The sequence below is a fragment of the Ornithorhynchus anatinus genome, chromosome 21 (assembly GCF_004115215.2).
Source record: "Ornithorhynchus anatinus isolate Pmale09 chromosome 21, mOrnAna1.pri.v4, whole genome shotgun sequence".
In the NCBI taxonomy this organism is placed as follows: Eukaryota; Metazoa; Chordata; class Mammalia; order Monotremata; family Ornithorhynchidae; genus Ornithorhynchus; species Ornithorhynchus anatinus.
In genome coordinates, this window is record NC_041748.1 from 16848843 (window position 1) to 16869415 (window position 20573).

Genomic DNA, 20573 nt, shown 5'->3' on the forward strand with positions numbered 1-20573 from the left:
TAATGTTGGTATTTAAGCGCTTACTACGTGCAGAGCACTGTGCTAAGGGTTGGGGGAGATACAGGGTAGTCAAATTGTCCCACATGAGGCTCACCGTCTTCATCCCCATTTTACAGATGAGGGAACTGAGGCCTGGAGAAGTAAAGTGACTTGCCCACAGTCACACAACTGACAAGTGGCAAAGCCGGGATTCAAATCCATGACCTCTGACGCCCAAGCCCGGGCTCTTGCCAATGAGCCACGCTGCTTACTGTATGCAACAACACTGTACTAAGCGCTAACCACTCACCAACTCTGATATCCCTCTCTGTGACCACAACCTGCTCCTTGCCTTCTCTCCTCCACACCTCTCCTCGTAAACCTGTACTGTTCCCCTACAGAGACCGCTGATTTTTAGACCCCATCCGATTTTCTCAACTCATCACGCCCTACTTAGCCTCCACACCCCAAATACTTTCCCTCGATGACCAAATTGACACTCTCAATACCACCCTCTCCCTTTCTCCACCACCACGGCATCTTACTCTGGTGTGGGGATTCGACAACGTGGCCGACGACAGCGCGGATAAGACTCTCCCAGCTTCGTTCCATTTAATAACCGTGGCACACGTTAAACGCTTGCTGTGTGCCAGGGGTCGGGGCAAGCCCTGAGGTGGAGACAAGCAGATCGGGTTGGACGCGGTCCCCGGCCCACGTGGGGGCTCACGGTCTCCACCGCCGTATTAGAGATGAGGGAACCGAGGCCCGGAGAAGTCCAGCGACTCGCCCGAGGTCCCGCGGTGTGGGACTAGAACCCGGCTCCTTCTGCCTCCTGGGCCCGGGCTCTATCGACCGGGCCCCGCTGCTTCTCGTAGGCCAGGCCGCTCTTTGCATTCCGTCTGGAGGGCTCCCCTCCGGGGTGGCCCTGCGGATATTCCACGCTCCACCTCCAGGTTCTCCCACGGGCGTCCCACCCGAGGAGCCGATCCCCGGCGGGGAACCTCTTGGGACTCGAGGGTTCCGCGTGCCCGTCGGCAGTTCTCCCGCCCTCCGCCCGGCGCCATTCCCTCCCCCTGACGGGAAGCCTCTGGTGGCAAACGAGGTCGGAGCCGAGGGCGAAGCCTTCCCCGTACCGAGGGCCCGCGTGCGGCTCCTCCCCTCCGGGCCGCGGCCCCTGCTGTCCGAAAACCCGGCCCCCTCCGTTCTCCGCGAGGGGCTCGTCCTCGGTGCCGAGGTCCTCGCAGCCGCCCCAGCTCCCGGGCCCCTCCCACGTCCCCTCCTTGGCGTGGATCCGTTGGTGGCGGATCAGGTTGGAGCTGTGGTTGAAGGCTCGCCCGCAGCCGGGGCAGACGTAAGGCTTCTCGCCGGTGTGGACCCTCTGATGCTCGACGAGCTTGGAGGTCCACTTGAAGGTCTTCCCGCAGTCCGGGCAGGAGTAGGGCTTCTCTCCGCGGTGGCTCCTCTGGTGGTGGACGAAGTGGGAGCGCCAGCGGAAGGTCTTCCCGCAGTCGGGGCACACGAAGGACTTCTCGCCGGTGTGGACCCTCTGGTGCTCGATCAGGTTGGAGCTGTTCCGGAAGGCCTTCCCGCAGGCCAGGCAGGCGTAGGGCTTCTCGCCGGTGTGGATCCTCCGGTGGCGGATGAGGTTGGAGCTGTTGCCGAAGGCCTTCCCGCAGGCCGGGCAGGAGTAGGGCTTCTCGCCGGTGTGTCGTCGCCGGTGCTCCACCAGTTTGGATGCCCATTTGAACCCCTTCCCGCACTCGCGGCACAGGTGGGGCTTCCCGGGGCCGCCCTCCGGGCGCCTGCCGATGGCGTTCCCGGCCGGGGGCGGCCTCCACCGGGAAGCCGGGTCCGAACTCTCTCCGGAGCGGGGCCCCGGTCCGTTCCCGGCCAGGCGGGGCTCCCCGGAGGTGGCGGCCGCTTGTATCCGAAACCTCCCCGCTCTCTCCTGGCTTCTCCACCACCACTCCGGCCTCCTCTCTCGCTCACGGGCTCCTCGGCACTCGGGGTCCCACTGGGGTCTCCCTGACATCACCTCGTGGGCCTCTCTCGGCGACATTTCCCGCCGTGGAGGCAGACTGCCGATCCCGGTCTCGGTCTCTCGAGCCGACAGAGAAGCAGGAGGTTCGATTTCACCGGCTGCTTGCGGTGGGACAGAGGAACCTGCTGGATGGGAGGATGGAAGGATCAGAATGAACCGAATGGCTAATTAGGGGGCTCGGACAGGCCTGAAAGAGGGAGCCTGATGGTGCTGCAAGAGGATGGCAAGGAAGCGGTTTGAGGGGACCCCCCTGGAAATCAAAATGGCGGCAGGTTGAGGGGACCGGGCAGAGTGAGGAGTTGGATCGGGAGCTCAGTGAGATGTCGGAAACGAGGCAGGCTGGGTTTAGCAAGAATTGCCAGTTTAGAACAATGCCCCTATGCCCATAGTGGAGATTGATAATCGGGCTCCTTTTTAAGCGCTTACTATGCACCATACTAAGCTGGGACGGTTACAAGCATATCGGGTTGGATGCAGTCCCCGTCCCACGTGACAGTCTCAATCCCCATTTTCCAGTTGAGGTCACTGAGGCCCAGTGAGGTGAAGCGACTCTCCCAAGGGCACCCAGCAGACAAGTGGCAGAGCCGGGATCAGAACCCACGACCTGACTCCCAGGCCTGGGCTCTATCCACTATGCCACGCCCCTCGGCTCCCCGACCGCGGGCCCAAAGGAGGGGACAAGGAGAGAAGCAAGCAATTGGACCAAAGTGGACGAGGAGAGGGTCAGTTTTGCCGGAGCGTGTGCATGTGAGGCGTGAGGAGAACCCCTGGACGGGACCGAACGCCCACATGAAAAGTCCCTGCTCCTGCCCTCGCTCAGAGTTCTTGTTTGTAACTCACTTCGTCTGGCGCCTGTCGGGCTCCTCCTCTTCTCTGCTTCCCGTGTATTTAGCACCCACGGTTCCACCCCTCGCTCCAACTGCAAAATCACGGTGGGTTTGGAGACGGGAAAGCCTGCTCACGGAGAAGGAAAAGCTACAGCACACTGGAAGCTCGGGGTGGGCAGTCAGTCGGTCGATCGTATTTATCGAACGCTTATTGTGATAATTGTGATATTTGTTAAGCGCTTACTATGTGGCAGGCACCGTTCTAAGCGCTGGGGTGATACAAGCCAATCGGGTTGGACACAGTCCCCGTCCCACGTGGGGCTCACCGTCTCAATCCCCATTTTACAGATGAGGTAAGTGAGGCTCGGAGAAGTGAAGTGACTCGCCTGAGGCCACTCAGAAGACAAGTGGCGGAGTCGAGATTAGAACTCTTGATCTTCTGACTCCCAGGTCTGTGCTCTATCCACTAGGCCGTGTGTGCGGAGCACTGTACTAAGTGTTTAGAAGAGTCGAATATAACAATAAACAGACATTCCCTGAGCACAACGAGCTTCCAGTCTAGAGGGGGAGGCAGATATTAATATAAACAAATAAATTATAGATACGGGCAGGGAACTTGTCTACCATCTCTGTTGTGATTTCCTCTCCCAAGTGCTCAGTACAATGCTCTGCACACGGTAAGTACTCGACAGCATTGATTCCCTCTAGACTGTAGGGAATGGGACTGCCAACTCTGTGCTGACAGACTCTCCCAACTACTTAGCCCAGTGCTCCGCCTACAGTAAACGCTCAATAAATACCATTGATGGATTTTTTTTTATGGTACTTGTTCAACGGTTGTTTATGTTTAAAAACACCATTCTAAGCACTGGGACAGATTCCGTCTACATCCCACATGGGGCTCACAGTCAAAGTAGGAAGGAGCACAGGAATCGAATTCCCATTTTGCAGTGGAGGAAACAAGAGGCCCAGAGAAGCAAAGTGACTTGCCCAAGGTCACCCAGCTGGAGCCGCGATTAGGACCCGGGTCCTCCGACTCCCAGGGCCAAGCTCTTTTCACTAGGCGGAGCTGCTTCTCAAATCAATACAACTCATCGATTAATAAATAATATTGCTACCAAAAGCTAAACTGACATCACGATTATTATATTAAGCATTTAATTCTACCATTACTATTTTACAGTAAGCACTACGGTATCTCAGTTATCATTATTATAGTAAGCACCGGACAAACAAACCATTATTCTAATTACTAGACCAGTGCTCTGCACACCGTTAAGTGTGCTCTATAAAGACTATTAGATAAATGAATATAATAATTATAATAAGCACTCAACAGATATTCCAATTGTTATGATTACAATAAGCTCTCAACACTACAATTATTATAGTAAGCCCTCAACAAATAGCCCAAGTACTATTATAGTAAGCATTCAAATAGCCCAACTGTTACGATTATATTAAGCACTTTACATATATTCCAATTATCATTATCGTAAGCCCTTAACAAGGACCCGCAGTTGTTGTGATTATAATAAAAGCACTCAATAAATATCCCAATTGTTATTATTATAGTAAGTGCTCAACAAATACCTCAACTGTTATCAATAATAATAATCATGTTATTCGTTAAGCGCTTCATTCTTGGGCGAAAGAAAAATGTGCTCCGCGTGTTCTGGGTTCTAATCCCGGCTCCACCACTCGTCTGCTGTGTGACCCTGGGTGAGCCCCTTAACTGCTCTGTGCCTCAGTTCCCTCATCTGAATAACGGGGATTAAGACTATGAGCACTATGAGGAACGGGGACAGTGTCCAACTCGATTTGCTTGAATCCACCCCAGGGGTAAGTATAGCGGCGGGCAGGTAGTAAGCTCTTATCAGATACCATAATAATATTAATGATAATGATTATTATTTACCCAGGGAGGCCACATGGTCATAGTTCTCCAGCATGACATCCTTGTAGAGGCTCCTCTGGGGAAGGTCAAGGTGACACCACTCTTCCCGAGTCAAGAAGACGGCCACATCCTCGAACGTCACGGGGACCTGGAATGACACGTGGTCAGGGAACACAAGCGCTCAGTACAGCGCTGAAGAGGATAAGCGCTCAACAGATATCATCGGTGAAGATGACGACGAAGTGCCTTCAACTAATAGTGTTTATTGAGCGTGATACTGTACGCAGAGTACTGTATTAAGGTCTCACTGTCGTCTCAGGCTGAGTCGCGTCCGATCCGTAGCGACGCCACGGACACACCTCTCCCAGAACGCCCCACCTCCGTCTGCCATCGTTCTGGTAATGGATCCGTAGAGTTTTCTTGGGAAAAATAGGGAAGCGGTTTACCACCGCCTCCTCCTGCGCAGAAAACCTCGGTCTCCGCCTTCGACCCTCTCCTGTGCCGCCGCTGCCCGGCATGGGGGAGTTTTGATTTGCAGCAGATGGCCTGCCGCTCGCTAGCCACTGCCCAAGCTAGGAATGGAATGGACAGGCCTCTGCTTGATTCTCTTTCCCACAGTCGAGACTGGTAGAGGACTGGAAACTCTCCGGGTGCCGCCCTGAGAGGTGATTAAGCTCTTAGAAAAGTACAATCCAACAGGGTTGGTAGAGACAATCTCGTCCTTAAAGTTAGGATTACGATTGGGATTAGGACATTCCATTGAGTGCAAAGCATTATACTAAACGCTGGGGAGAGTACAGTAGAACAATAAACAGACACATTCCCTCCCACGGATCACCCACCTTGCTTCTCTTGCCTGTAAAATGGGGATTCATTCAATCGTATTTAGACAACGCCAGCGCTTTCTTCCAGTCTCAGACTGGGAGCCCCACGCAGGATGGGGACTGGAGCCGATTTCATTATCTTGTATCCACCTCAGCACTCAGTGGTTGGTACATAGTAAGCGTTTAACCAATCCCACAGATATTGTTATACTATCTTGGGGGCTGACTCCAGGAAGAGAAGTCACTAAAGCATTAGGGAAAGTTTGGAAACGGTCATGGGCCAGGGGAGAGAACGGCTCAGAGGATCCGGTCTTTGGGACTTTCTCCCGGCCTTTTTACTCCCACCATCTAGGTGCCGGAGTGACCTCTCCCGGAAGCTCCTTCCTCATCATCAGTGGTATTTACTGAGCACTCAATGTGTGCAGAGCACTGTACTAAGCGCTTGGGAGAGTACAACAGAGTTGGTAGACACGCCACCCCGTCCGCATTGAGATTATGGTGCAGAGGGGGAGACGGATATTAGTAGAAATGAGGAATTTACTATAATTTATAGATATCATTTATTCATTCAATTGTACTTACTGAGCACTTACTGTACGCAGAGGACTGTACTAAGCGCTTGAGAGAGTACAGCACAACAATAAACAGACACGTTCCCCACCACCAAGAGGTTACAGTCCAGATAGGTACATGAGTGTTGTGGGGCTGAGGGTGAGGCGAATATCGAATGCCCAAAGGTCACAGAGCCAAGCTCCTTTTTGGTGGAGAACGGGTCATCTAACCCTATTGTACCGGGCTTTCCCAAGTGCTTACTAAAGTGCTCTGCACACGGTAAAGCGCTCAATAAACACTGCTGATGGATCGACCTGACCCAGTGGAGAGGAGTGATGCTGCTGGGGAGACCCACCTGCCAGAGTCCTCTCTTCTCCGAGGTGTGGGGACCCCACGAGGCTTCAGCCATCGTCTGCGCTCTGGGACTCTGTCCTCTCCCTTAGGACGGGTTGGCCGGATTAGGCCGCCTCGTCTGCAGAGTCCGTTCCTGTAGGAGACACGGACCGGGTCAGCAGCAGTGGACCTGAGTAGGGGGCACCCGCCAACCATAGTCTCTACTCTGTGGATCACACACCTCTGGGGACGGTCCGGCCCTTCCACCCCCAGGCTCCATCCCCTGGCCCCTCCAGGCCCCATCCCCCGGCCCTCTCAGGCCTCATCCCCTGGCCCCTCCAGGCTCCATCCTACAGACCCCCCAGGCCCCATCCCCTGGCCCCCTCTGGCTCCATCCCCTGGCGCCCCCCAGACCCCATCCCCGGGCCCCCCCAGGCCCCATCGGGTCCCATTCCCTGGATCCTCCAGGCCCTAACTCCTGGCCCCCTCAGGCCCCATCCCCTGGCCCGTCCCTTGGCCCCCCCAGGCCCCATCCCCTGGCCCCTCCCCGTCCCATGCCCCGGCCCCCTGAGCATCCCAGCTCAGGCTCCATCCCCCGGCCGCCGGGCTGGGGCCTGGAAGGAGAAGGAGGAGAAGGAGGAGGAGGAAGGAGGCAGTGGGCACTTCCCGAAGGCGGACCTGGCCCGGTCCGGAGAGAGGTTGGCCGTCCCGCCGGCCCCAGCAGGACAGACTAGGCCCGGCGGGGGGTGGGGCCTGGGGCCGGGGGCCGGGCCGGGGGCGGCCCCTCATCCGGGGCCCTGGGGATTCAGACCCGCCCCCTCCCTCCCCACACGCGCACGCGCGGACCACCCAGACGTCCAGCTAGTCCTGCACTCCCTCCTACTTATTGAGCGCCTACTCTGTGCAGAGCGCTGGACTTGGACTGGACATTTGGGCCACAGAGAGCCCGTCCCTGCCCAACGACGGGATCACAGGCTAATCGCAGCGTGGCTCAGTGGCAAGAGCCCGGGCTGGGGAGTCAGAGGTCATGGGTTCTAATCCCGCCAAAGCCACCTGTCAGCTGGGTGACCTTGGGCAAGTCACTTCACTTCTCTGGGCCTCGGTGACCTCATCTGGAAAATGGGGATGAAGACTGAGCCCTACGGGGGACAACCTGGTGACCCTGGATCTCCCCCAGCGCTTAGAACAGTGCTGGACACATAGGAAGCGCTTAACAAATACCAACATTATTATTAAACGGGGGAGACGGGCAACAGAACAAGTGGTCAGGCGTCAATACCATCAAGATAAATAGAATCATAGCTACCTACACATCATTAATTCTATTTATTGCGATTAAGTTGTCTTGTTTTTGTCTGTCTCCCCCGTTTAGACTGTGAGCCCGTCAATGGGCAGGGATGGTCTCTATCTGTTGCCGAATTGTCCATTCCAAGCGCTTAGTACAGTGCTCTGCACAGAGTAAGCGCTCAATAAATACTATTGAATGAATTAATAAAATAGAGGAATGAATAATATATAGAAATATGCACAGTGCTGTGGGGAGGGGAAGGGGGAAGAGCAGAGGGGCGAGTAGGGGAAATGGGGAGGAGAGGAGGAGCAGAGGGAAAAGGGGGCTCAATCTGGGAAGGCCTCCTGGAGGAGGTGAGCTCTCAGTAGGGCTTTGAAGAGGGGAAGAGAGTTAGTTTGGCGGATGTAATAATAATGATGGCATTTGTTAAGCGCTTACTATGTGCCAAGCACTGTTCTAAGCACTGGGGGGATACAAGGTGATCAGGTTGTCCCAGGTGGAGCTCACAGGCTTCATCCCCATTTGACAGATGAGGGAACTGAGGCACAGAGAAGTGAAGTGAGGAGGGAGGGCCTTCCAGGACAGCGGTAGGACGTGGGCCGGGGGTGGACGACGGGACAGGTGAGAAGGAGGCCCAGGGAGGAGGTTAGCAGAGAAGCGGAGTAGAAGAATTAGAACCCACAACCTCTGACCCCCCCAGCCCATAATAATAATAATAATAATGGCATTTGTTGAGTGCTTACTATGTGCACATGGTAAAGTGCTCAATAAAGCACTGTTCTAAGCGCTGGGGGTGGATAAAAGGTGATCAGGCTGTGCGGGGCTCACAGTCTTGATCCCCACTTTATAATAATGTTGGTATTTATTAAGCGTTTACTATGTGCCGACCACTGTTCTAAGCACTGGGGTAGATACAGGGTCATCGAAGCAGTGTGACTCACAGTCTTGATCCCCATTTTATAATAATAATGTTGGTATTTATTAAGCATTTACTATGTGCTGAGCACTGTTCTAAGCGCTGGGGTAGATCCAGGGTCATCGAAGCAACGTGACTCACAGTCTTGATCCCCATTTTATAATAATAATGTTGGTATTTATTAAGTGTTTACTATGTGCCGAGCACTGTTCTAAGCACTGGGGTAGATACAGGGTCATCGAAGCAGTGTGGCTCAGTGGAAAGAGCCTGGGAGTCAGGGGTCATGGGTTCGAATTCCGGCTCTGCCACTTGTCAGCTGGGTGACTGTGGGCGAGTCACTTCACTTCTCTGGGCCTCAGTTACCCCATCTGTAAACTGGGGATGAAGACTGGGAGCCCCACGAGGGACAACCTGATGACCCTGTCTCTCCCCCAGCGCTTAGAGCAGTGCTCTGCACATAGTAAGCGCTTAACAAATACCCACATTATTATTATTATGAGGTGGTCCCCCGTGGGGCTCCCAGTCTTCATCCCCCTTTTACCGATGAAGGAACTGAGGCCCAGGGAAGTGAAGTGACTGGCCCAAAGTCACACATCTGACAGTGGTGGGATTCGAACCCATGACCCCTGACTCCCCAGCCCAGCCTCTTTCCCCTGAGCCACGCTGCCCCTGCTCTTGCCACGAGGCTTTATAGACGGTGTTAGGCAGGGATGGTCTCTTGCTGTTGCCTAATTGACCAATCCAAGCGTTTAGGACAGTGCTTCGCACCCATTAGGCGCTCAATAAGTACGATCGCACGACTAGGCCAGGCTGCCCTGAGGAGGGTGGGGGCGGGGCCTCCCGCTCACGAACCCCCGCCCCTCACATGACGTCACAAGGGGGCGTGGCCAGATGAGAAGAGCGGCTTTTCCCGCCTATGACGTCGTTAAGCGGGCGCTTATAGGCTGCGTGTCCCGTCCATCACTTCAAATCCCGCCCCCCTCACGTGACACAGTAGGGGCGGGGCCTCAAAGGAGGGTGCGCGCGCGCCCTAACCCGCGCCCCGCCCCTTGGTGACGTCATAGGGGCGGGGCGTCGCCGCTGTCACATCCCGCCCCTTCCCGGCGCCGGGGATTTCCTCCCGCTCCTCCGCCGCAGGTTGCTCCCGGGAGCGGCGGCGGTGGCTTCTTCTTCTTCTTCCTCCCTTCTGCAAAGCCTTCGGCTTCACCTCGGGAGAGAGGGAGCGGGGCCCGCCCGACTGGACCGGGGTAAGAGAAGGCGCTGCTTCTCTTCTCCCGCCGCGAAGGGGGGGCGGCCGCTGATTGGCCGGTGGGGGTCGCGGAGCGATGACGTCAGCGGTGGGGGGGAAGAAAGCGCTGGTTCTCTTCCCGCCGTGAGGGGGCGCGACCGCTGATTGGTCGGAGGGGGGGGGCGCGAGGTGATGACGTCACCGCCCGGGGGGCAGGGGGGTGCGCGCGCTCGGCAGGTGAGAGGTGAGGCCGCGCGAGGCAGCGGGGCCTAGTAATAATAATAATTAGGACGGTATTTAATTATGACAGTATTTATTCAGCGTTTACTGTGTGCCAAGCACTGTTCTAAGCGCTAGGGGAGATACAAGGCAATAATAATAGTAATTTTGGTATTTGATAAGCGCCTTTGCTCTGTGCTATGCACTGGTGTAAGCGCTGGGGGAGATACAGGGCAATAATAATAATTTTGGTATTTGTTAAATGCGTTTGCTCTGTGCCCTGCACGGTTCTAAGCACTGGGGGAGATACAGGGCAATAATAATAATTTTGATATTTGTTAAATGCGTTTGCTCTGTGCCCTGCACGGTTCTAAGCACTGGGGGAGATACAGGGCAATAATAATAATTTTGATATTTGTTAAATGCGTTTGCTCTGTGCCATACACTGTTCCAAGCGCTGGGGGAGATACAAGGCAATAATTTTGGTATTTGTTAAATGCGTTTGCTCTGTGCCATGCACTGTTCTAAGTGCTGGGGGAGATACAAGGCAGTAAGAAGAATAATAATGTTGGTATTTGTTAAGCGCTTGCTCTGTGCCAAGCACTGTTCTAAGCGCTGGGAGAGATACAGGCAATGAGGTTGTCCCACGTGGGGCTCTCAGTCTCCATCCCCATTTTACAGAGGAGGTCATTGAGGCCCTGAGGAGTGAAGTGACTTGCCCAAGGTCACACAGCTGATCAGTGGCCAGGATAGGATTAGAACTCACGATTTCCGACTCCCCCAGCCCGGGCTCTTGCTACTAAGCCATGCTGGGGAAGGGGAAGGAGGCCAAGCCAGCCGCCCACTAAATTTCCACCTGGGAGCCAGAAGGTCCTGGGTTCTAATCCTGTTTCCTCCACTCGACCGCTTTGGGGCCCTGGGCAAGTCACTTCACTTCCCTGGGCCTCAGGGACCTCATCTGGAAAATGAGGATGTTGGTATTAAGCCCTTACTATGTGCCAAGCACTGCCCCAAAATAGGGATGCAGACGTGGGACAGGAACTGTGTCCAACCTGATTTGCTTGTAATAATAATAATAATCACGGTATTTATTAAGCGCTTACTATGTGCCAAGCACTGTTCTAAAATGGGGATGGAGACAGTGAGCCCCACGTGGGATAGGGGCTCTGTCCATCCTGATTTGCTTGTTTCCACCCCTGTGCTTAATACAGTACCTGGCACATAATAAGGATGGTATTTGTAAAGCGCTTACTATGTGCCAAACACTGTTCTAAGCACAGAGGTAGATACAAGGTAATCAGGTTCTCCCCCGTGGGGCTCACAGCCTTCATATCCCTTTTACAGATGAGGCAACTGAGGCCCAGAGAAGTGAAGTGGCTTGCCTAAGGTCACCCAGCAAAGTGGCGGAGCTGGGATTAGAACCCATGACCTCCTGACTCCCAACCCCGTGCTCTAACCCCGTGCCATGCTGCTTCTCCTTTGTCCCTCACTGCTTTTTGGGAGGGGGTGGCGGTTGAGTTTGGCTCCCTCGCTACTTTTGAGGGGTGAGTTGGTGTTGAGGGGTGCAGCCCTGATTGTGGGGGCGTCTCCCAAATGACTATAACTTCTTTCAGGCCCCAGGGCAGTTTGCAGTTGTGAAGAGACAGTCCTGCTCCAGAGCTGGTGGCTGGGTTGAACCCAAGACTCGTGAGCCGGTTTTCTGAGGTCTTAATCCTGTGCCCCCAGTAGATACCCAGTGAGTATTATCGGTGACCTTGGGCGAGTCCGTTCACCGTGCCTTGTTTTCCTCATCTGTAACAACGGAGATTAAATCCTTTTTCCCTCCTACTTAGATCGCGAGCCCCATGTGGGACAGGGATGGTCTCCAACCTGATTAACATGTATCTGTCCTGGTGCTTAGAACAGGGCTTGGCAGATATAAGTGCTTATTATTATCATTAATAATAGTCATCATAATAGTTGATATCTGTTAAGCGCTTACCATATGCCAGGCACTGTACTAAGCGCTGGGATGGATACAAGCTAGTCAGGTTGGACGCAGTTCTTGTCCCGCGTGGGGCTCACACACTTTGTCCCCACTGTACAGATGAGGCAACTGAGGCGCAGAGAAGTGAAGTGACTTGCCCAAGGCCACACGCAGACAAGTAGTAGAGCCGAATCCCTCAAGTCGCACGGTGGGCTGGGATTGGAACCCAGGACTCAGGACCCACAGCCACGGTCCCTCCCCTTGGGCTGGTCCCTCAAGGCTTTATTATTATTATTATTAATAATAATACCTTCTAGCACTGATAGGGAAGCAGCATGGCCTAGTGGAAAGAGCACGGGCCTGGGAGTCAGAGAACGTGGGTTGTAGTCCCTTCTCCACCACTTAACTGCCACGTGACCCTGGTCAAGTCACTTAATTTCTCTTTGCCTCAGTTCCCTCATCTGCAAAATGGGGATTTAAAATCTGTTCTCCCTCCTACTTAGGCACTGAGCCCCATGTGGGACCTGAAGATCTTGTCTTTACCCCAGCTCTTAGAACAATGCTTGGCACATAGTAAGGGCTTAAGAAACACTTATTATTAATGATATCAGAAGCGTTTGTTTAGAGATTTTTGTATTGTTGTTTCTCTCTAACCTTTTCCAGAAACTGGCCCAGTCTGTGATCTATCCTGAGACAGTCATGGCTTTTCCTCCCTTGCAGCAGCCTAGCTTTTTGCTGGTAAGTATCGACCTCATGGGTGGATTCTAGAGCGAGCGCGACGTGTCAGTGGTTATTCATTCATTCAATAGTATTTATTGAGCGCTTACTATGTGCAGAGCACTGTACTAAGCGCTTGGAATGGACAATTCGGCAACAGGATAGAGACAATCCCTGCCCAGTGACGGGCTCACAGTCTAATCGGGGGAGACAGACAGACAAAAATAAGACAACATAGTCACGATAAATAGAATCGAGGGGATGTACACCTCATTAAAATAAATAGGGTAATAAAAATTTATACAAATGAGCACAGTGCTGGGGGTGAGGGGAGGAGCAGAGGGAAAGGGGGCTTAGCTGAGGGGAGGTGAAGGGGAGAAGGGAGAGGGAGCGGAGGGCGGAGAGGGAACAGAGGAAAGGGGAATCTCAGTCTGGGAAGGCCTCTTGGAGGAGGTGAGCTCTCGGGGCTTTGAAGAAGGGAAGAGAATGAGTTATGCAGAGGTGAGGAGGGAGGGCATTCCAGGACAGCGGGAGGACGTGGGCCAGAGGTCGACGGCGGGACAGGTGAGAACGGGGCACGGTGAGGAGGTGAGCGGCAGAGGAGCGGAGCGTGCGGGGTGGGCAGTAGAAAGAGAGAAGGGAGGTGAGGTAGGAGGGGGCGAGGAGGGATATTTCCCAGATCGGAGCCCTCCCAAAGTAGCTTTTCCCGACGGAGGGAAGAATTCTGCGACCTCGTTGACCCTTCTGCCTCGTTGAAATGGCGGGGGGAGGCCTGGTTGGGTATCATCGTGGCGTGGATTAAAACCACGGTGGATTAAAACCCGCATCCTTCTGACTCCAGTCACAGCCTCTATCCACTATGCCATGCTGCTGGAGAGAGTCTAGTCCCGGAGACGGTAGACCCGATCCTTGTCCACAGAGAGCTTCCAGTGTAGAGAAAGGATGTTTTGGATTGTCATCTCTTCTTATTCCAGGCCAGCCTGAAGGCAGATCACATGAACAAGCCCTTCAGCCAGAGATGCCACGATCTGGTGAAAATCATTGATGATTTTCCAGCCAAGGTAACAGTCCAACTGGTCTCGCTCCGCTCAATCCCTTGGGTCCTCTGGCTGCCCCCGGATGAAGTTGAGTTGGTGAAAATCAAAACAGGGACTCCGTCGCTTGTCTGCTCTGTCACCTTGGGCAAGTCATTTCACTTTTCTGTGCCTCAGTTACCTCATCCCGAAAATGGGGATTGAGACAGGGAGCCCCACGTGGGACAGGGACTGTGTCCAACTCGATTTGCTCCTATCCACCCCAGCGCTTAGTAAACCTGGCACATAGTAAGGGCTTAAATGCCATCATCACTATTATTATTAGTTTAATTGAGCCATCCTGATCTACGTCACGGTTCTTGCCTGGTGCTTTTGCTGACTTCTCTGAGCTCCCCTCCTCCCGCTTGGCTCTTTGGGCAGTCCTGCCTCTCTCCTCTCTGCCCCTCCCCCTTGCAAGCTGTGATCGATTTTGTCTTTTTGGCCTCCTCGCCTCTCCTGCCCTTGTCCAAACTCTCACCAAATTGTGCCCATTTTCCTTGAGAGATAAGTGCCTGTCATTCGAAAGAAGCTCAATACCTGCCGCATGCTGGAACCCCCTGTCTTTTTGGACTGGGGTATTCCAAACACCCCCACCCCCTGCCTACTCTTTAGTCCAGTCCCTTTTGGGCATTGGAAATACTGAAGGTGGTAGTTTCGGGGCCCCCATTGGCCGAGCGGGGCCCCCGGGTTGGCGGTGAAACCCTGGGGCCTCTTGGTGAGTCGGACGTTCATTTGATCAGGGTGAAGTTGGGGGCAGGGGAAGACCTCTTGTCTTCGGGGCGCCCCGTGGGACGGAGGCCCCAGGGGTCTTCAGCGCCGGCCGGGCCGCCCACGCGCTTGGACCCGGCCTCGTGGCCGGAGCGTTGACCCGCACCCCCCGCCGGGTGACTCCTCTCCGCCACCCCCCCTTCCCACCCGCAGGAGCTGCACGCGATTTTCCCGTGGCTGGTGGAGACCATCTTCGGCAGCCTGGACGGTGTCCTCCTCGGCTGGAATCTCCGCTGTCTGCAAGGACGGGTGAACCCCGCCGAGTTCAACGTCGCCGTGGAGTTCCTCGATCCGAGGTCAGCTTGGCGGTGGCCGGTGGGGCCCACCGCGGGGGGAGGGGAGTTGGCGGAGGGATGGAGAGTCTCTCGGAGACTCTAGACTGTAAGCTCGTTGTGGGCAGGGAACGTGTTCGTTGTTCTATTGAACAATACTGTTGTACAGTGCTCTGCACACAGTAAGCACTCTAAGTACAACTGACTGACAGCGAGAGAGAGTGTATGCGCGCGCTTATACTATAAGCAGCGTGGCCTAGTGGATAGAGCACAGACTTGGGAATCAGAAGGACCTGGGATCTAATCCCAGCTCTGCCACTCATCTGCTGGGTGACCTGAGGCACTCCTCCGTGCCTCAGTTACCTCATCTGTCAAATACGGATTTAAGACTGAGCCCCACGTGAGACTGGGACTGTACCTACCCCAGGCCTTCGAGCGGGGCCGGCACATAGTAAGCACTGAACAAATACTGTAAACAAAAGAAAACCAACAGTCTCTCCTCAGAGTTAAGATTTCCATTCCCCGCCCCGAGGGGCAAATGAACGCATTGGGTTTGGGGCAGGTGCCCCGTGGGATAGTCACCGAGCCTGTTTTTCAGCGGCCCCATGATGAAGCTGGTCTACAAACTGCAAGCTGAGGAATATCGATACGACTTCCCCGTCTCCTGCCTCCCCGTGAGTAACCACCTCGGGAGCGTCTCTCCCGCTGCTGGCGGGTGCCAGACCAGGCTGGGGGGGTGGTGGTGGCTGGATGGAGCACCATGGTGGCCGGACGGGCCACCTCCCCAGAGCCTTTTCGGGCTGAGATCCCCACTGTTGATGCCGTAGTCTCCAAGCGAAGTGCAGCCTGGTTGGGTGTTTTCCAAACTACCATCCTCCATTTTCAATTCAGTCGCATTTATTGAGCACTTACTGTGGGCAGAACACTGTACTAAGCGCTTGGGAGAATACAGTAGAACAATAAATGGATGCATTCCTTGTCCACGATGAGCTCAAAGTCTAGAGGGGGAGACACATTAATATACCTAAGGGCCGTAGGTCTGGGAGTGGGGATGAATGAATGGAGCAAGTCACAGAGAGGCAGAAGGGAGTGGGAGAAGAGGAAAGGAGGGCTTGGTCAGGGAAGCCTTCTTGGAGGAGATGGGTCTTCGATAAGGCTTTGAAGGGGGGAGAGCAGGTGGCCCTTTCCACCCGTCGGCCCGCAACCCTGGGCTGGGGAGAGACGGCCCTCTTCCGATTCCTGCCCTACACCTTGCCAAGGCAGTTGTGCCAGTGGCCAGCTGTTGGCAGCTGAACCGATGGGGTTAGTTGTTCCCTCATTTCCTGCTCTGTTTTTATTTATTGATTTTATTCTGTATTTAACTTTCCCAAGTGCTTAGTTCAGTGCTCTGCCCGCGGTAAGCGCTCAGTAAATAGCACTAACCGATGGCCTGATTTCCAGGGCCCTGTGAGAGTCTCGATTCAGGAGCGTGTCCTCCCAGAGTGTCCCCTGTACCACAACAAAATCCAGTTCCCGCAGGCGGGCGGCCTGGGCCTGAACTTGGCCCTGAGTATCCTTTTCCAGAGGCGGAATTGAGAAGCAGAGGGTAGAAGCGGGCGGCGAGGCTCGGGTCGTCTCCACTTTGGGCGTCGTGACTGAAGGTCCTCTTTTCCACTCGGGTTTCAGCACGGTCTTTTCCCTTTTGTGTCCTTGACACTCATTTCATATCCGTTCGAGTACTATATGTTCTGCTTCGCACTGAGCCTCATCACCCAGAGGGTATGTCTGGTTGAGATTTCCCTGCTCCCTTCATCTGGGCAAAGCCCGAGACTAGAAGGGTGATCTGGTCGGGAGAGGGTTGGCAGGGGGGTTCGGGGGGACTGGGATTTTGCGTGTGGAGCTCTACCCCAGCACTTAAAACAGTGCCTGGCACATAGTAAACACTTAATAAATTCCATTAAAAAAAAAATGGAAGCCCCAGGGCTGCCCCCCGGGACCCACTGGCCATTCATTCACTCATCAGTCATATTTAGTAAGTGCTTACAGCGAACAGAGCACTGTCCTGATTGCTTAGGAAAGTACAATACAACGAAAGTGACATTGGCCCCACGCTGTGGGGCATACGTGGGGCATACGAGGCGGCCCCCCGGGAAGAGATTGACCGCAGCGATCGTGGACGGCGGGTACCACGCGCCCCTGGGGCCGCTGCCCGCTGCAGATTGGCTTTGTCTTCCAGAGCGCTCCCTTGTCCCATCACGTCCGCACCTCCGACTGCGCCTATTTCGTCCTGGTGGACCGCTACCTGACCTGGTTCCTGCCCACGGAGGGCAACGTCCCCCCGCCGCCTTCCTCCAACCCCGGGGGTGCCATCCCCCCGCCGGCCCCCAGGTAAGGCCTCCGAGGCCCCTTGGGTTGGGGCAGGCTGGAGACAAGGTCGGCGTTGGCATTCAGGACTTGTGACCCCGAGGGACAGACAGCGGAGGTTGTCTTCGGGTCACTTCGGGTACCCACCCCCAGCAAAATGCCAGTCACCCGCTTTGGAATTTGCGATGCAGGATGTGGTGGGGGCGGGGGGCTGTGATCTCAGTCGTTTGGGAATTTAGTCAGAAACATTTGGTGTATGTGGTTTTTGGGGTTTTTTTTCCTTTTTTCTTTGGTCTACCCCAACTCCCCGCAGCAGGACTGATTTTTTTCCTCAGAGATATTTTGTTTGGTGTCATTAACTTCCTTGACTGGCCTGCATTTACCTAGAACCCCCGGAAATGTGAGCCATCTGGTAAAGGGCGAGATTCACCGTCCATTCTAGCGTCGGCCCTGCCTCATCATACCCAAACCTCTCGGCCTTGGGGAATTGCGCTGGGAAGGAAGCGGCCCACTGGGTAAACTTCCCAGACCCAAAGACACCGGGTCTCTCTAGCGCTCTCCCTGTGTCAATCGGAATCACTCGATGGTATTTATTGAGCGCTTACTGTGTACAGAGCACTGTACTAAGCGCTTGACTAGATCGTAAACCCCGTGGGGGGTCAGGGGCTGCCTCTCATCTGATCGTCTATCTAGCAAATGGTCCAAGTGCCCCCTCCCCCTCACAGAAGCCCCTGATGGATACCACTGTAATTATTAGAAGAACCGGGTTCTAACCCCGGCCCCAACGTGCTGGGTGATCTTGGATGAGTCATTTGACTTCTTGGGGCGTCAGTTTCCTCCTCTGTAAAATGGGGGTGCTGATTCGTGTCTGTCCCTAAGAGGGGTATTTCAAGGGTCCAGCGAGCTAGTTGAGGAGGCTGGGTTTTGGCTCTGCTGGACTGTTCTATTGGGCAGCAAATAATAAAAATAGAAATTTATTTGATATAAATGCCGAAAATCAGTGGAATCTATTGAACGCTTACTATGTGTAGAGCACTGTAATAAGCACTCGGGAGAGTCCTGTACAACAGAATTAGCAGTCACGTTCCCTGCCTGTAGCGAGCTTACAGTCTAGAGGGGAAGACACAAAATAATATGAATAAATAATTTATAATATATAATTTAAAGATTTATACGTAAGCGCTGTGGGGTTGCAGGTGGGGCGAATATCAAATGCCCAAAAGTCACAGATCTTAATGCACAGATGACACGGAAGGCAGAGCGAGCTGAGGAAAAGAAGGCTTAATCGGAGAAGGCCTCTTGGAGGAGATGTGACCTTAACAGTGCTAATGGTTGTGGTGTTTGTTAAGCCCTTGTTCCATGCCAAGCACTGTACTAAGCACTGGGCCGGATATAAGATCAGATCATAAGCAATCCTGGTCCTTCTTAGGGCGCCGACTTTAAGTCTAGAAACAAGAAGCTGAGGGAAACTTCCGTTAGAGAAGCACTGTTGCTTGGTGGCTAGAACATGGGCCTGGGAGTCGGAAGAACGTGGGTTCTAATCCTGCCTCCGCCACGTGTCTGCTGTGTGTGCCTCGGTTTCCCCATCTGGAAAACGGGGATAAGAGTGTGAGCCCCATGTGGGATAGAGACCGTGTCCAAACTAACAGTTTAGAACAGTGCTTGGCATGGAGTAAGCGCTTAGCAAGCACCATAATTTTATTATTAGGGGGTCTTGAGAGCCAAACCGATCCAGCAGACCTCAGCTCGACCCCTGGGTTCCCCAGGGTTGTCGTTTGAGGGGATGGGAAAGAGAGAGGGAGGGTGATGGGGGGGAAGTTGCAGCACCGTCGGCTAGGAGCAGGGGGATTTACGGGATGCCGCACATCAGCGTGGACTTCGGTCTTTGCCAGATCCCCGGCGATTCCATTCAGTTCCTACGGCCTGCACCACACCAGCCTCCTGAAGCGCCATATTTCTCACCAGCCGTCGGTAAACGCTGATCCCGCCTCCCAGGAGATCTGGAGGTCTGAGACCCTGCTCCAGGTGAGATGAGAGTCTCCTTTCCTTCTGCCTTACCTTGGTGGTGGCCAGGGGAATGCGTGGGAGGTGGGCCTCTCCTCTCTGCCCTCTCCGTTCCTGCCGGACCCCAGGAGTTTGAGCAGCAGCGGGGCCTCGGGGAAAGAGCCCAGGCCCGCGAGTCGGAGGACCTGGGTTCTCATCTCGGCTCTGCCGCTTGCCTGCTGGGTGACCTTAGGCAAGTCACTTCGCTTCCCTGCGCCTCAATGTCTTTTCCAACTGTAAAATGGGGTTTCGACACCGGTTCTCCCTCCCCCTTAGACTGCGAGCCCTGTGTGGGACAGGGACTGTGTCCGACCTGATTGACTTGTGCCTCCCCCTGCGCTTAGAACAGCGCTTGACAGTAAGCACCTAACAAATACCGCAAATCCCCCACCCCTCACAAAACCAAAATCCATTCCACCTTAAGAGACTCTCCACCGGGTGGCTGGCAGCCAGCAGTACCCTCTTGTTACTCCCCTGGCTTTTCCTCCTCCCTCTGGACCCGGCCAGACCTGCTATCCACAGGCCGAAGAAGGCAGGGGGACAGCGGAAGGAGGGGAAGCAAGCCCTTAAGAAAAAGATCCCATCTGGGACCCTGAGGTGAAGCAAGAGCGTAAAACCCCTTGGCACCGGTGGTGTTCCAGGACAGAGAGTCCCGCTTGTGACATGTCCAGTGCCTCACTCCCGATGGACGCTCCAAAATGCTACGGCTTTGGCAGCTGAGCCCGCCTAAACCCACTTGTTTCAAGCCCAAGGGTGAAGTGGAGCCAATGTACACCATTGTCAGTGGTATTTATTGGGTGCTTCCTGTGTGCAGAGCACTGAACTAAGTGGTTGGGAAGTTTAGTGCAACAGAGTTGGAAATCACGTTGCAGTCATCAATCGTATTTATTGAGCGCTTTGTGTGCAGAGCACTGTATTAAGCGCTTGGGACAGTATAATATAACAGACGCATTCCCTGCCCACAAGTTTACAACCTAGAGGGGGAGACAGATGATAATAATAATATTTATTAAGCACTTAGTATTTGTCATGCACTCTCCTAAGCTCTGGGGAAGCAAGTCGGTTTGGACCCAATCCCCTTTCCACGTGGGACTCACAGTCTGTCCCCATTTTCAATCCCCATTTTCAGATGAGGTAACTGAGTCTCAGAGAAGTGTTGACTTGCCCAAGGTCACAGCAGATATTAATAAATAAGTTATAGATATGTACAGAAGTGTTTTGGGGGCTGGAATGGTGGATGAATGAAGGGAGCAAGTCAGGGCAATGTAGAAGGGAGAGGGAGAAAGG

At 54.2% G+C, this 20573-nt stretch overlaps 2 protein-coding genes across 6 annotated transcripts in view; one reads left to right on the forward strand and one right to left on the reverse strand.

The window, feature by feature from the left end:
• Positions 1-779: 779 nt before the first annotated feature.
• LOC100092217 (zinc finger protein 92 homolog) lies at positions 780-7198 on the reverse strand. Of its 3 annotated transcripts, XM_029048995.2 has the most exons (5): positions 7132-7198; positions 6476-6607; positions 4766-4892; positions 2861-2974; positions 780-2145 (listed from the first exon to the last, which is right to left on the reverse strand). In XM_029048995.2, exons 2-5 carry the CDS (start codon positions 6527-6529, stop codon positions 788-790), a joined length of 1653 nt encoding a protein of 550 aa, XP_028904828.1. In that variant the 5' UTR covers positions 6530-6607; positions 7132-7198; the 3' UTR covers positions 780-787. The 3 variants fall into 3 exon arrangements, with proteins under 3 accessions (XP_028904828.1, XP_028904830.1, XP_028904831.1); XM_029048997.2 differs by lacking the exon at positions 7132-7198 and having other exon boundaries at positions 780-2142; positions 6476-6750; XM_029048998.2 differs by lacking the exons at positions 6476-6607; positions 7132-7198 and having other exon boundaries at positions 2861-2939; positions 4766-4849.
• A 2553-nt stretch (positions 7199-9751) lies between these two features.
• Positions 9752-20573, forward strand: part of SMPD4 (sphingomyelin phosphodiesterase 4) — a 31123-nt gene continuing 20301 nt past the window's right edge. Inside the window, exons 1-10 of one of the 3 annotated variants that reach the window (XM_029048999.2) lie at positions 9752-9904; positions 11718-11839; positions 12734-12808; positions 13762-13848; positions 14782-14924; positions 15499-15574; positions 16341-16449; positions 16606-16658; positions 17116-17267; positions 19136-19268. In XM_029048999.2, coding sequence (XP_028904832.1) covers positions 12770-12808; positions 13762-13848; positions 14782-14924; positions 15499-15574; positions 16341-16449; positions 16606-16658; positions 17116-17267; positions 19136-19268 — 792 coding nt within the window. In that variant the 5' untranslated portion in view covers positions 9752-9904; positions 11718-11839; positions 12734-12769. The remainder of the gene's footprint in view (positions 9905-11717; positions 11840-12733; positions 12809-13761; positions 13849-14781; positions 14925-15498; positions 15575-16340; positions 16450-16605; positions 16659-17115; positions 17268-19135; positions 19269-20573) is intronic. The other 2 variants (XM_029049002.2, XM_029049001.2) reach the window with 2 other exon arrangements.